The 14,971-nt window shown below is 49.3% G+C and overlaps 1 protein-coding gene across 6 annotated transcripts in view; it reads right to left on the bottom strand.

Annotated features, from left to right (window-relative positions):
• Positions 1-2,071: 2,071 nt before the first annotated feature.
• CCDC62 (coiled-coil domain containing 62) overlaps positions 2,072-14,971 on the bottom strand; it is a 46,674-nt gene continuing 33,774 nt past the window's right edge. For 2 of the 6 annotated variants that reach the window (XM_015417673.1, XM_015417674.1), the window contains 3 exons: positions 9,214-9,355; positions 7,748-7,879; positions 2,073-2,418 (listed from right to left, as the gene is read on the bottom strand). In XM_015417673.1, the coding sequence (XP_015273159.1) occupies positions 2,404-2,418; positions 7,748-7,879; positions 9,214-9,355 (289 nt within the window). In that variant the 3' untranslated portion in view covers positions 2,073-2,403. Of the gene's footprint in view, positions 2,419-7,747; positions 7,880-9,177; positions 9,356-14,971 lie in introns of those variants that run through there. The other 4 variants (XM_015417675.1, XM_015417671.1, XM_015417672.1 and 1 more) reach the window with 4 other exon arrangements.

Genomic DNA, 14,971 nt, shown 5'->3' with positions numbered 1-14,971 from the left:
ATTCCTGCCCAAAAATAGCCCTGCGTAATTGCCATTCCCTGCCTTTGGTCTTTAAACACTGACAATGCTTTGCGGCAGAAAGGACTGTTAACTTGGTATGGGGGGAAGAGGGAAAAGAGCCCTATTCGGCCTTGTTTCTTGACCCTCTAATTAAAACAAGACAGGGAGCGGGAAAAGCCCACACGCCCTAGCTAAGGGCAGGCAGGAATGAAAGGGAAGCTTTGTTGTCCTTTAATAATAGTCAAGTGTGTGCCTACAAGGCGGGCAGCCCTACCCATGTCTTGTTAGGTTTCCAGAAGGACAACACCTCCCCCCCCTTCTTAGCAGCTGGCTGAAACGTAGGATGCATAGGGAGGGGCCGCTCACACACACACACCCCTCTCCCAAAGAGGTGTGGATAACACTGACAGTACTAAAGGCACAGAGGTAAATAAAAGCAGGAGGTTCTTGCTTCTGGTCCGCATTTGGGTGAGAGAATCAGGACGGAGCGTGCAGAGGGAGAGAATCTTGTGTTCTCACTTCTCTTAAGTTGCCTGGCCTCAGCCCCCACTGAAGGAGCCGCATCCAGTTGGAAATTGCTGTGCTGTCCATGCTAAACTGGGGGGCAGGGACCCCTTGGCCGCATGAACCTCAAATGACCGGCAGCCGACGGAAAACAGTTCCTTCACAGGCGAGCCTTAAGAGGAAGAAGAAGAGGAGGGGGAGGAGGAGGCTGGATTTATACCGCATCCTTCACTCAAGAGTCTCAGAGCAGCTTACAAACTCCTTTCCCTTCCCCTCCCCACAACAGACACCCTGTGAGGTAGGTGGGCCTGAGAGAGCTGTGACAGAAACTGCTCTTTTTCAGGAACAGCTCTTATCAGAACTATGGCTTGCCCAAGGTCATCCAGCAGGTGCAAGTGGAGGAGTGGGGAATCAAACCCGGTTCTCCCAGATTAGAGTCAGCGCACTTAACCACTACACCAAACTGGCTCTTTTTCTCCGCCCCCCCACCATATCAAGTTAACAGTCCGCATACTTAACTACATACTTAACCACTACACCAAACTAGAGTCCGCATACTTAACCACTACACCAGACTGGAACATAAGAGCAGCCCTGCTGGACCAGACCAGTGAGGGTCCATCGAGCCCAGCATCCTGTCTCACACAATGGCCAACCAGTTCCTCTGGAGGGCCAATGACAGGGCAGAGAGGCCGAGGCCTTCCCCTGATGTTGCCTCCTGGCTCTGGGATTCAGAGGGTTAGTGCCTCTGAACGTGGAGGTTCCTTTTCATCACCACGGCTAGCAGCCTCCATTAATTTAATCACCCTTTAAAACCCATCTATGCCTGTGGCCATCACCACATCCCCTGGCAGTGAATTCCACATTTCTATTATCCATGGTGCAAAGTATTTCATTCTTATAAGGAAACTGCCTGTCCCTCTCCTCCCTGGCCTGTTTGCTGTCGCTTCTATGGGGTCACGAGGAAATCCAGTGGCTGAGCCTGGCATGCCAGCAACCCCCAGAAGCAGCGGGTATATGGGATGGTCACCAGCCCTGGCGTACTACAATACCCACCCCGGACACGCCAAGTCGTGCTGCAGGCTAGAAGTGATTCAAAGCACAGACTGCAGATTAATTATTAACATCACTTTCAGACAAGACGGGCCCATTGGTCCAAAAAGAAAGAACCTTATGTTTATGAGCTTATGTGCACCATGCTCGGAAGGCTTTCAAGTGCACAAAGCTGAATGGAGCATCTTTAAAACATCCATTTTATCGTCTTAACCCCATTAGAATCAGTAGATCAGGCCTACGGTGGAAAGGCACCACCCTGTGCAAGTCCTGCTGAAATTAAGAAGGGCTGTTCACGTGAATAGGGCACATGCAGCCGTGTCCAAAACCTTTTCCCCGTGTGGTGGGAGAGGGGGTCGCGTGCAGTGCGGCAATGGAGGGAGCGTTTCTCCATGACTGTTCCAGTCGGATACAAGGGAAGAACGTCTAGGGGTTAAAAAGGAAACCCAGGCAGAAATGACCAATTTGGCTTTATACTGTAAATACAAAATATTGGTACAAAAACAGGGAAAAGCAGAGAAAACACGTTTCTGTTTTTCAAATGCCTCCAAAGGAGCAATTACGTATTTACATAATCTTCCAAAAAATACTATCAATTGATCTTAGGGTGGATGTTCCTTAAAGTCACTTGTATTCACTGGCCTATAATTCCAGAGGAGTGTGTGTGTGTAGGTGTGTAGGGGTGTGTGTGTGTAGGGGTGTGTAGGCGGAGGAGGAATAGAACTCAGCATTTAGACCCAGGTCACTGGCACACGAGGCGTTCCGAGATCGATCACAGCGACTGAAAGACGGCTGTCTTGTGGAACCTCCACACCACGATGACCTTCAGGAGTGGGCGGCCGCGTCTCACAAAGGGTGGTTCTTGCAAGACAAACAGAGGACAACTGGTTTTTAAACGAGAAGGAAAGCAGTCATCTGAAAACGTATATAGATACACACTGAAACGACACACTGCAATCCAGTTTCAGGCTCTGCCGTTTGCTGACCGGCCGGTTCTCCGCTTAGGGGAAAAACACGATCAGCGCAAACCTCCCAGATGCCTTGACAATTAAAGAAAACATTAACTGCCTGGGACGGAGCACGGGGCTGCCCCGACAGCTGCCTCCCTGAAAGCCGACCTTGTGCTGCTGCTGCTGCTGCTGGAAAAGTTTTCCCGTCCCTTTGCAAACAGCTGGCAGCTCAGGAGCTTCCGTGTTGACAGAGACGTCTCTCGGTGGCTGCCAACTGTAGGGTTTACAAGCCAGGAGGCGTGCCAGAAATGCCGAAGGCGCCACGTAACATTTCCTGCATTTCTTCTACGTTTGCCTGAAGCCCCCTGCAGCCAAAGCCTCGGCCCCGGCAGGTGCAGGCAAGGGCCGTGATCTAAGAGGGTCAAGTTAACAAATAAATTGTTATAAAAATACAAATATTTATTATGGTGTACACATAAATGAGGAGCTGCGGTGTCTCAAGTGGTTAAGACGCTGAACTGCAGGCTGTGGAAGGTCAGTAGTTCAGCAGTTCGAGACCCGAGTGTGCTGCATGACGGAGTGAGCTCCCGTCTCTCGTTCCAGCTCCTGCCAACCTAGCAGTTCGAAAACAAGAAATTGCAAGTAGATAAATAGGTACCACTTCATTGGGATGGTAACAGCGTTCCGTGCGCCTCGGCATCTAGTCATGCCAGCCCCATGACCACGGAGAAGTCTTTGGACAGCGCTGGCTCTTCGGCTTTGAAACGGAGATGAGCACCGCAACCCTAGAGTCGGATTCGACTGGCTTTCGAGCAAGGGAACCTTTACCTTTTTACACATAAATAAAACATACATAAGGTTAAAAGAAATAGTCCAAATATCAGACTCTAAAGCTTACTACATTCAGAGCTGATAGTTACACATGTCCAATGGATGGGTAAAACGTTTGACCAATAGACCATACACGTTTCTGACCCCTTCAGCCTATTTCTTTTAACCTTATGTATGTTTCATTTATGTGTACACCATAATAAATATTTGTATTTTTAGAACAATTTATTTATTAGCTTGACCCTCTTAGATCATAGCTGCATTTTGGGGTTGAGTTTCCTCCCCCCCCCCCTTTTTTCTCGGTTTTTGGCAGGGAAGGGCTGGCCTGGAGGGTTGGGGCATGTGGGTCCTGGCTCCTGATATTGGCCCCCATCGGGGCGGTGCTGGTTAAACGCCCCTTTGTGGCTCTGGCACAGCCAAAGGGCTCTGTGGCGTGATGCTCAAAGAGGCCATGTGGTGGTGTAGCTTGGGTGTCACACTAGGCCTGGGGAGACCAAGGTTCGAAACCCCACCCTGCCACGAAAGCCCACTGGGTGACTGTTATGTATTGGGATTGAGCCATTCCAAGTATGTCACACCAGAGACTGGCTGAGCTTGGAGCACAAGAACAATAGCCTACCAGGACTCTGGAAGTAACCAATCTAGTATCAATGTTATGTAAATAGCCTATCACTGGGAGTGGGGCGTGTTTGGGTGTGGCAATGGCATGCTATTTAACAGAGCTGAGGCTCTGGAGTTCTTGTCTTGCTGAAATCACAATTAAAGTTGAGCTGATTGCTGGACTTGGGTCTCCTCATCCATGGAACCCACTATTTAACAGTGACTTTCACCGAGAAAGCATGACTCTCTCTGTCTCCCTCTCAACCCTTCTCACGGGATTGTTGCGAGGAAGGAGTGGACGGACGGAGGAAAGGATCTATGCTGCCCTTCGCTCCATGGAGTAAGAGCAGGATCAAGTATCACAGAGAGATGGCCTGGTTCAGTGCAAAGAACATGAAAGCTCAGAGTGACTTTGGGCCAGTCACCCACTCTCTCTCAGCCCAACCTGCCTCACAGGGCTGTTGTGCAGATGGGACGAAGGGAGAACTACGCCTGCAATCCACGGCAGTTTGGAGGAAAGGCAGCATTAAAAAGGCCAGAGGCAGATCAGAGCAGCCAGGAGCCAAAGCCCATTCAGATGCCTCTGTATTGTATATGTTCACTTGCAAAACATAGTAACAGGGAGCCAGAAGGGTCCTCAAAGGTCATCTAGTCCAACCCCGTGCGTGACACAGGAAATTCACAACCACGTCCCTCCCCAGCTCCCCCAGTGCTCTATGCCCCAGAGGAAGGCAAAAAACCTCCAGGATCCCTGGACCGTGCCGAGAGAGAAACCGACCTGCCTAAGGCCATGGAACCGGCGAAGACTCGAACCCAGAGCCTTCCTGATTCATAATTCTCAGACTTTGAGTCTGGACACAAAAGTGGGTCACAATCCTCTTGCATGTGGGTCAACTAGGAAGTAGCAGCTCTGGGAGGTGCGATGGCAAATCTGGGCTTCCGTTTCATGCAAAATGGCCATGAAATACAGCCCACTGCTCAATTCACACTATAGGGCAGGGGTGGCCAAACTTGCTTAACGTAACAGCCACATAGAATAAACATCAGAGGTTTGAGAGCTGCAAGACATGAACAGATATCACACACACATTTTTACTGAAAGATATGCAAATTTACTTTTTATTAAAATTAAATTAGACTGTGTGAAAGAGCCACGTGTGGTTCCCGAGCTGCAGTCTGCCCCCCCCCTGCTATAGGGTATGAAGACAGTGGACCCTTAGAAGACAACCATGTCAAAATAAACGCTGCTAGCAACAATAGGAATACCCCACACAAACACACCAGTTAAGACTGCAGCCTCTATATATTTTAGGATATGAACAATGTGTGGCAGCACGTGTTTGAGTCCTCAGCCCCAACACGGTGTGTGAGTGAGGGGGGGCTGTTTTAAAGGGAGCTGGGCTACCTTGCCTGCTGACATCTCTGAGAGAGAGAGACAGAGAGGACCTGAGAGGTGAAATGGTCAGGCCTCTCTATTTTAAAAGAGGCAAGAAGGGTAGTGAAGAGAAGAGGAAGAGATTGGATTTAGACCCCCGCCCTTCACTCGGAGTCTCAGAGCGGCTTGCAAACTCCTTTCCCTCCCCCTCCCCACAACAGACACCCTGAGGTAGGTGAGGCTGAGAGAGCTCTGAGAGAAACTGCTCTTTTTTTCAAGAAGAGCTCTTATCAGAACTACAGCTTGCCCAAGGTCATCCAGCAGGTGCGAGTGGAGGAGTGGGGAATCTCCCAGATTAGAGTCCGCGCACTTAACCACGACACCAAAACTGGCTCTGTGTGCTGTGAAGGCCTGACCTACTTGTGGGGGGGGGGGGGGCAGGCACTCTGGGTGAGTGGAGAAGGGCGTCACACCATCTTGTGGCTGGATGAAACTAAAGCAGAGATGGGAGTGGGGAGCAGTGCTCCCTCGAAGCTGTGGAGTCTTGTGAGCAAAAATTCTACTTTGTGAGCTCCTGGCATTAAAGTTGTGAGCGAGCGATTGGGCTGCTGCATAAATCAGTTTGCTCTGGAGCCCCACCCTTCCTGAACTGAGACAAACAATGTGTGAGCTGGAGTCTAAAAATCGGTGAGCTGGCTCACACTCACTCAGCTTAGAGGGAACAGTGGGGGGGGGGAGAAGCTCGCGAGCCAGGGAAGTCGCTCTCGCTCCATTGGACCAATGAGAGAACCGAGGCGGAGAATGGCTTTGCCTCAGCCAATGCAATTTCAGTTGGAGGCAGTGTTCCCTCTAAGCTGAGTTAGTGTGAGCTGGCTCACAGTTTTTTAGCCTCCAGCTCACACATTTTTGTCTTTGCTCAGGAAGGAGGGCTCCAGAGCAAACTGATTTATGCAGTAGCCAAACAGTTTGCTCACAACTTTAATGCCAGGAGCTCACAAAGTAGAATTTTTGCTCACAAGACTCCACAGCTTAGAGGGGTGAAACGACCTTCCAGGTGAAACGCTCTGGTTTGCTTTGACAAAAGAGATCTGCTGTTTTTAGAGATCAGCACAGGAGGAGAAGAAAGCGCTTTCAGCCTCCAGTAGTGCAATCCTAAGCAGACTTAAACCCTTCTAAACCCATTGACTTCAAAGGACTTTAGAAGGGTGCAGCTGGATTTAGGACCACACAGCAAGGCAGTTAGAAATACGTTTGTTAGCCAGTCACCCGGCTGCAGAAGGCCGGGGAATCCTAGAAAAATACATCACATGAAGAGAGAGAGAGAAGAAGAGATTGGATTTATACCCCACCCTTCACTACCTGAAAGAGTCCCAGAGCGGCTTACAAACTCCTTTCCCCTCCCCACAACAGACACCCCGTGGGGTCGGTGGGGCTGAGAGAGCTCTGACAGAAACTGCTCTTTTTCATGAACAGCTCAGAGAGAGCTGTGACTGTCCCAAGGTCACACTAGCAGCTGCATGTGGAGGAGTGGGGAATCAAACCCAGTCCTCCCAGATTAGAGTCCGCGCTCCTAACCACTACACCAAACTGAAGATACTGATAGACAGGCAGCACCATGTCTGCCCAGCAACAAGAGGCCTTTCTCTGGGCTCCTACTGGCACCTGGGGACAAAGCCTTCTCCGTGGTGGCACCCCTAATCGTAGGACTCTCCAAATGAATCTGATTGTTCCTTTGAACGATGTGGTTTTATGCTGTTTTTTGGTTTTACTTTGGATGTTTGCAGCTTTTATTGACTTACACAATATCTGCTTGGAGTTTAAAGTTGAAAAGCAAGATCCAAAAATCCCTCTCTTGCCAAATCAAGAATCTGCCCCAGCTCTTCCAGGATTGAAATGTCAGTTCATTCTTGCTCGGCCTGTTCAGATCTCTGCTCGTGGCAAAACCCAGCTCAGTCATTTTACTGGACGGTTTTGCCCCTGGCAAATTCTTAGAGAGAACAACGAGAGTCATGTGGCACTGTAAACACTAATGTATGTGCTGAGAGAGGAGGACTGTGCATTTTTCTCCACTGGAGCTTGTCGAAGTGGATTTCTGGCTCAGGAAAAGTGGTGATCTTGAAGGTGCTACAAAACGCTTGGCTGTCTCGGTGGCAACAGCGATAGGAACGGGTCTTATAAAACCGGGGGGGGGGGGGACACACACGAAAGGAAGAATTTCCCAGTGTTGATGGGGAGAAAGGCTGGGTAGTGATATTTTAATAAACATAATAAATGTATATCCCACCTTTCTTTTTGTAAAAAATATCCAGAACCGTGGAAAGAAAAACATATGCTAATCTCAGTCACAATACAACAGTCAAAGCCACTGAGCTCGTGATGACTATTAAAAATGAACTCTCCCAATCGCTGAAGTTGTTCTGATGGTCGGACTTACTTCAGGGGGGCTCCCCTCCCGGGGACTGCAGCCAGGAGCCTCGGGGAGCAGGTAGCTGCGTTCCAGGTCGGCCAACATCTGCCGGGACTCTGCCAGTAGTCTTTGAAGCTGACTTGTGGGTGAGCAGGAATCCTAGGAGGTACCAGAACGGAACAGATTCAGAGACGGCAGGGAAGGGGCCAGGGCCCCCGGAGACCACACAGGAAGGGTACGAGCTCACTTCATAAATAAGAAGATGCTCTGGAAAGGCAGGCAATGGTGGAATCGGGAGCCAGTGGGGGTTAGAATAAGGTTAAAGATGGGAGTAAGCAGTGAAGTGGCTAAATTTGCGGATGATACGAAGTTGTTCAGGGTGGTGAAAACCAGTGAGGATGGTGAGGCACTCCAAAGGGATCGGTCAAGGATGGGCGAGTGGGCGTCAACGTGGCAAATGGGGTTTAATGTGGCCAAGTGCAAAGTGATGCACATTGGGGCCAAAAATCCTAAATATAAATACACATTGATGGGGCAGAGACTGACCAAGAGAAAGATCTTGGCGTCGTGGTAGATAACTCACTGAAAATGCGGAGACAGTGTGCGACTCCAATAAAAAAGGCCAACCGTATGCTGGGGATTATTAGGAAGGGAATTGAAAACAAATCAGCCCCTGTATAAATCGATGGTGCGACCTCATTTGGAATACTGTGTACAGTTCTGGTCACGGGGGGGGGGGGCAACAGTGGGAGGGCTCCTAGTGTCCTGGCCCCCCTGCTGGACCGCCTGATGGAACCTGGTATGTTTGGCCACTGGGTGACACAGAGTGTTGGACTGGATGGGCCACTGGCCTGATCCAACATTGGCTTCTCTTATGTTCGTATGTTGTCAACCTCCAGGTTGTGGGGGGGGGGGGCCCTGGAGATCTCCTGGAATGACAACTGATCACACATTTTATCATTTATTTAAAACACATATTCCATTCTCCTGAAGAAAATGGCTACTTTGGAAGGTGGACTGCCCGGCATTGTACCCAGCCAAGGTCCTCCCACTGCTAAACCCCGCCCTCTTAGGCTCCACCCTCAAATCTCCAGGTATATCCAAACCCAGAGCTGGCAGCCTAGATTAGAAATCCAGGCTGGGGAACAGGGAGGCAGGACTCAGACCTCCTCAAGATGGTCTCAGGACCAATGCCAGAGACGATAACGGGACCCGGCTTGGGGGCGGGACAGGATATAGATCTGAAGAAGGGTACAGAGCAAGCTGTGCCATCGCTTGCTCTGCCCTAAAATGCCTGGTCCAGCCGAACTGGAACTACAGCTAAGGTCAGCCCCAAGACTGCCCCGGAAGCAGTGCCTGGAACAAGAGAGGGCGGCCAATGGGAGGGGAACGGGGAAAGGCGTCGTGCTACGGTTTTGCCCAATGAAATGGGCCGTCTTACAAGGGCAAAGCCTCACATAGTGGATGGCGGGACGGCAGCACGCGTACACCACCTGGACTTCTGGCACACTCGCGAGCTTGGGGGAGAGATCGGGGTCGAAGAGCTTCTCCTGCCTCTTGGGCCTGCTCGTCTTCTGCGTCGACGTCAAACACGGAGAACCCAAGTCCGAAAGGGTCAGGCCCACGTCGTGACTGCTGCGTAACAAATATACTTATTGATTTATTTGGTTTCTATCCCGCCCTCCCCGCCAAGGCAGGCTCAGGGCGGCTTACACAGAAAATATAAAACAATTAAAACAAGAATTAAATAAAATCAGAACAATACAATCATAAATATAATAAAACATAAAGTGCTCGTTTGTATCAGATGGCGGGCATTAGCAGCATCCTCCGGCAACAGCTGGCTGACATCGTAGTCTGGGTTTAAACTGGCTGTTAACAATGATGTTAATATTAGGGCCCGGCCCTCAGTTTCTTGGGTGCGGCTCCCTAACTAAAGGCCTGGTGGAACATATAAATATATTTTATGTAAATATAAAAAGATGTGGTCTTTTCCAGGAATCTACTGTAAACATTCTAAGAAAGGCCTAAGTTTCCATGCATAGAAGCAAAAGAAAAAGCACCATGGTTAAGAAATACACGGTGTGCAGTGCTGACGAAGAAAATGTCTGCACCTAGAAAATCTGGGGAAGGGGATATTATAGGCAAGATACATTTTTTTCCAAACTTGTTCCCCCTTCATTCAGGATTGGAATCCGACGAAACCACAGGAAACAGTAAAAATAGGAACACTGAATTCAGTTGGAATTAAACCAGATCTAAAAATGTATGGTATATGATCTTCTGTAGCTAATAATTTATTGAACTTAGAAAAAGTTATGCAAAGCATTTATCTGTAATCTGCCTGATTCACTAAGAACTATATGTTGTATCCGTTTATAAATTGCCGGACTTGCTGAGATTGAGATGGATCAGACATGTGCTTATCATGTTATTGTGTTATGTATATGTGAAAAAAAAGTTTTAAAAAAGGCCTCAGTATGAGTCTGATGCTTTTTGGACACAGGAGGATGACAGGCAGTTGGGGACACGCAGCCCACACAGTAATTCTTCACAACGCAAGGCCTCCCACTTTAAACTTCAGTTTCAAGTTTCTAGTTCTCAAGACAATGTAAGACTTAGGGACCTGGCCCACAAGAGAGGAGACCAGCACAGCCTCAAGCCCGATCTGCTAAGAAATGAGACAGATTGTCATGCCATACAAGGTATCCCCTGCCCTCTTGCCAGGACTTTGCTGGGTGCCCAAAGGTGGCTACTGCAAGCCCTTCTGGGCCTCTTGCACAAATGAAACTCCACTCTGCACGGGCACTGGAATCACTGCACCCAAAAACTGGCAGGATCGAGACTAGTGTTCCTTCTAAGCTGAGTTAGTGTGAGCTAGCTCAGTTTTTTAGCCTCCGGCTCATACATTTTTGTCTTAGCTCAGGAAGGAGGGCTCCAGAGCAAACTAATTTATGCAGTAGCCAAAATCGCTCGCTCACAACTTTAATGCCAGTAGCTCACAAAGGAGAATTTTTGCTCACAAGGCTCCACAGCTTAGAGGGAGCATTGATCGAGACCCATGAAGATTTGCCTAAGGGTGCTGCGTGTCCCGTCCCCCCCATCTCACCCCATCACTGAGCCTCTTCCTGCAAGGGAAGGCTCCTTGCCCTGAGGGAAGTGCCACATTTGGATCTGGCCCGGGGCAGCCCACCCAAGGGCACCAGTCTTCAAATTTAAACGCAACTCTACAATACAGTTGTTCGGTGGCTGAATGTTCTGCACTGAGAAAAGCAAAGCTCAAACATTTTTTTAAAAAACGCAGTCAAATTTTGCTTCATTCAGAACAAAACAACTTATTTGTAACCTTCAAACTGCTGAAAGCGTGTTGTGTGTGGCTGTGTGTGTGTTTGTCAGTCAGCACTTCCGCATTGATTCTAAACAATGAATAAAATCCCGCTTGTTACGAAGAAGCTGACCCTCCCAAGTTTAGCCGCAGTTATTTGCAAGCTTTGCTTGCAGTTTCTATTGCTCCTGCTACTTCTTTGTTATCAGCCGCTAAGCAAGTTTGTCTGTTTCAAATCTTGGATGTATTCTTCCCTATCAGAGAAACTAAAAAGGAGGCAAAGGAGGCAACTGCCAACAAACTGTTCCAGGTCCAAGCAAGAGTGTGGAAGCTTTTAACTTTCACTGGACTCTTCATGAGCTGGCGTGTGTCTGATGAATAGTTCTGTGAAGCTGCAAAACTTGTGTCCTCTAAAGCTAGTCCACTAAACTCTGAAATTGCGTCTAACTTCCTGTCTTTTAGGACAAAACACAGCCGTAATTTTCTACTGAACTGCTCCAGTTACAAAAAATACTTTCGTCGTTGTAGATTTTCCGGGCTGTATGGCCGTGGTCTTGGCATCGTAGGACCTGACGTTTCGCCAGCAGCTGGCGAAACGTCAGGTCCTACGATGCCAAGACCATGGCCATACAGCCCGGAAAATCTACAACAGCTAATGAACTCTGGCCGTGAAAGCCTTCGACAACAAAAAAACAACAACTATTTCCGGTTTCTTTTATTTAGTGTACCCTGAACTGGAGCTGAATCTAGTAGGTACCACCTAAGGCCCACAGCGCTTGGCTTCACAAGAATACTGCTAGTGTGGTCCCAGTCCCGCAAGCTACTACTTCACCTGAGTTTCAACAGCCTTTCCATACGCGAACATACTTGGGAGAGTCCCCAAATGTGCCTGCAGAAGACGAAACTGATCGCACGTGAGCTGTCTGCCTGAAAACTCCAGTTCGGTTTATTTTCTAAACCGACCGAAATGAAAAGGGCAGCCATTGTTCTGCAATCTGAAAAGTCATCAAACCTAGATGACCGGGCAAAAAAACCCCATGCTGGCACAACATGAAAAAAACGGCCAGCACCACGGTCCAAGGGCTCAGCGCAGGGATTATCCCATCAATGCGGCACCAGGATGTGGGAGCTCAGGGCATTTCCACTGCGGAGTTGCCACTGGTTACAAAAGGCCAGAGCTGCTAGGGAGACAAGGAGAGCCTTTGTAATGACACTCCTAGCCATCTCTCTCTCGCTCTCAGTGGTGTGAACACATCTCAGACACACACAGAGAGCAACACAGAGCAGCTGAGAGCCAGCTGAGCAAAAGGTGCTTGACTTGGGTAGTGCAGGGAGAGAACCTGAGCTGGCACGAGGGTGGCCAGGTGGGGGGACGGGGGAGGATTGCCAGATCCAGGTTGGCAAACTCCTGGAGTACCTTGTCGAAGGCTTTCACATCCAGAGTTCTTTCGTTGTTGTAGATTTCCCAGGCTGCGTGGCCGCGGTCTTGCCACTGTAGGACCTGACGTTTTGCCAGCAGCTGTGACTGGCGTCCTCAGAGGTATAACACAGAAAGATGGAGTACTCTCTGTGTCAAGGGGAGAAGAAGAAAAATGGTAGGCAGGTAATTTATATCTACTCAGGAAGATGGGGGAGGGCTGAGTCATGATCTTGTTGGAGTTCACCAGGCTGTGAACATGCTAATGGAGGAGCTTTCCTGAGGAGGTTCTTTTGCATATGGACTGGCTGTTGAAAGTCTAATCTACAAGGTAATGACTCAGCCCTACCCCACCTTCCTGAGTAGATATAAACTACCTGCCCACCATTTTTTCTTCTCACCTTGACACAGAGGGTACTCCATTTTTCTGTGTTATACCTCTGAGGACACCAGTCACAGCTGCTGGTGAAACGTCAGGTCCTACAATGCCAAGATCATGGCCATCTTTGTGGAAGATAAATTGGAATATCTGGAGCACTTTATATACGTAATTTTGTAATGTTGTATAATGTTTTAAATGGTTTTAAAAATGTTTTTATGTGCGGGCGTATGCCTGTCTGTGACCCGCCCTGAGCCCGCTTTTGCGGGGAGGGAGGGCTATAAATCGAAATAATAAATAAATAAATACATACATACATACATACAGTCCGGAAAAATCTACAACAACGAATGAACTCCTGGAGATTTGGTGATGGAGTCTGGGGAGGACAGGGACCTCAGTGGGGTACAATGCCCTAGAGTCCATCACTCAAAGCATCCATTTTCTCTATGGAAACTGATCTCTGTAGTCTGGAGATGAGCTGTAATTCTGGGGCATTCTCAGGCCCCGCCTGGAGGCTGGCATTCCCAGCTGTCACACACCAAGCTAAACCTCAGCTTTCTCACATGTGAAGGAAGCCAGAGCGCACTCGAGCATGTGCAGAGATCCTGCCCCTAGCTACTCTGTCAGGACAACCAGTGCACCCCAGGTGGATGCAAGTCCCCCCTCTAGCCATCTACCACAACACACAGGGACTGCAGCCGCAGCTGCCAGCCCGATCAGGGAAATGCCGGTGTCTTCCTGCCTGAGAGTCTGTCGATGTGGCAAAAGGGCACTGAAGCCTAAAAGGCATTACAGAGAAGAGCTACTGAAGAGCTGCTTAACAACTGGAGCAGACAAAAGCCTTGGCGGTTATTAGATGCTGCCCGCTGGCAAACAGAGGCCTGGACTTTTCAAAAAATAAACTTGGCTGAACGGTCACGTGTTACTGTGTCTGGTTTGACTGCGAATCCAGAAGGACGGGCTTTTAATATAGGCTGGAGTCTAAGAATTAGGGTTGCCAGCAGTGTTCCCTCTAAGCTGAGTTAGTGTGAGCTAGCTCACAGTTTTTTTAGCCTCCGGCTCACACCCTTTTGCCTTGGCTCAGGAAGGAGGGCTCCAGAGCAAAGTAATTCATGCAGCGGCCAAATCGCTCGCTCACAACTTTCACGCCAGTTGCTCACAAAGGAGATTTTTTTGCTCACAAGACTCCACAGCTTAGAGGGAGCATCGGTTGCCAGCCCAAGGTGGGGAAATACCTAGAGATTTGGGGGGCGGAGCCTGGGGAGGGGAGGGGCCTCAGGCTGGTACGATGCCAGAGAGCCCCCCCGTCCGAAGCAGCCGTTTTCTCCAGGGGAACTGATCTCTGCCATCTGGAACTCCACTGTAACAGCAGGAGATCCCCAGGCCCCACCTGGAGGTTGGTAACCCTACTAAGAATGCTTTCATTAAGCACAGGGCTTTTCTTTCTTTCTTTCTTTCTTTGGAAAAAGAGGTGCCAGAACTCTCTAGAGGGAAATGAAGTTTACAGTCTGTATACTGAAACCTATGAATGTTTAAACATTTTTAAAAGAATTTTGTCGAAGAGGTTGCGGAACTCTGTTCTGGCGCGTTCCCCCAGGAAAGAAAAGCCCCGATTAAGCACGTATAACTTGAGAGAGTGCCCTGCTTCCGACTACTAGCTGGTTCAACCAAAGGTTTTGCACAGTAGTTCATGTTCTTTTCATTGGAGGGGGGAGGACAATTATAACTTAACTGTAGAATGCTTAATCTTGGTACAATTAGAAAAACACCTAACCTTTCTGCCTTGGTGCTTTTAATTCGACAACTAGCCTGGGGAGGGCCGAAAACAGCTCCGTGCCGCGTGCCTCCTTCTGCTCTGGCCGGCTTGAAAATCCGCATCCACTCTCGGTCCGTGACGGGCTGGTGCAACGAGGTTTTGTTCGCAGAGCAGCGACAGGAGCAGCCGGGATCCAGCGCTTGGGCCGGACGGGAAGACCTCTGGGGACTTTGCCCGCTTGGGATCCCAACAGGATCTACCCCTGCAGCTGTACAGCCCCTGTCGAATTTGTCAGAGAGTTTTGACGCGGGGCTACAGCGGCCCTTTGCGGGCTCCGTGAAGGAATCCAGCTCCAGCCAGTGGCCGTGCCT

This window comes from Gekko japonicus, unplaced genomic scaffold (genome assembly GCF_001447785.1).
Source record: "Gekko japonicus isolate JY-2015 unplaced genomic scaffold, Gekko_japonicus_V1.1 scaffold64, whole genome shotgun sequence".
NCBI lineage: Eukaryota > Metazoa > Chordata > Lepidosauria > Squamata > Gekkonidae > Gekko > Gekko japonicus.
This window is presented reverse-complemented; position numbering and strand designations above follow the sequence as displayed.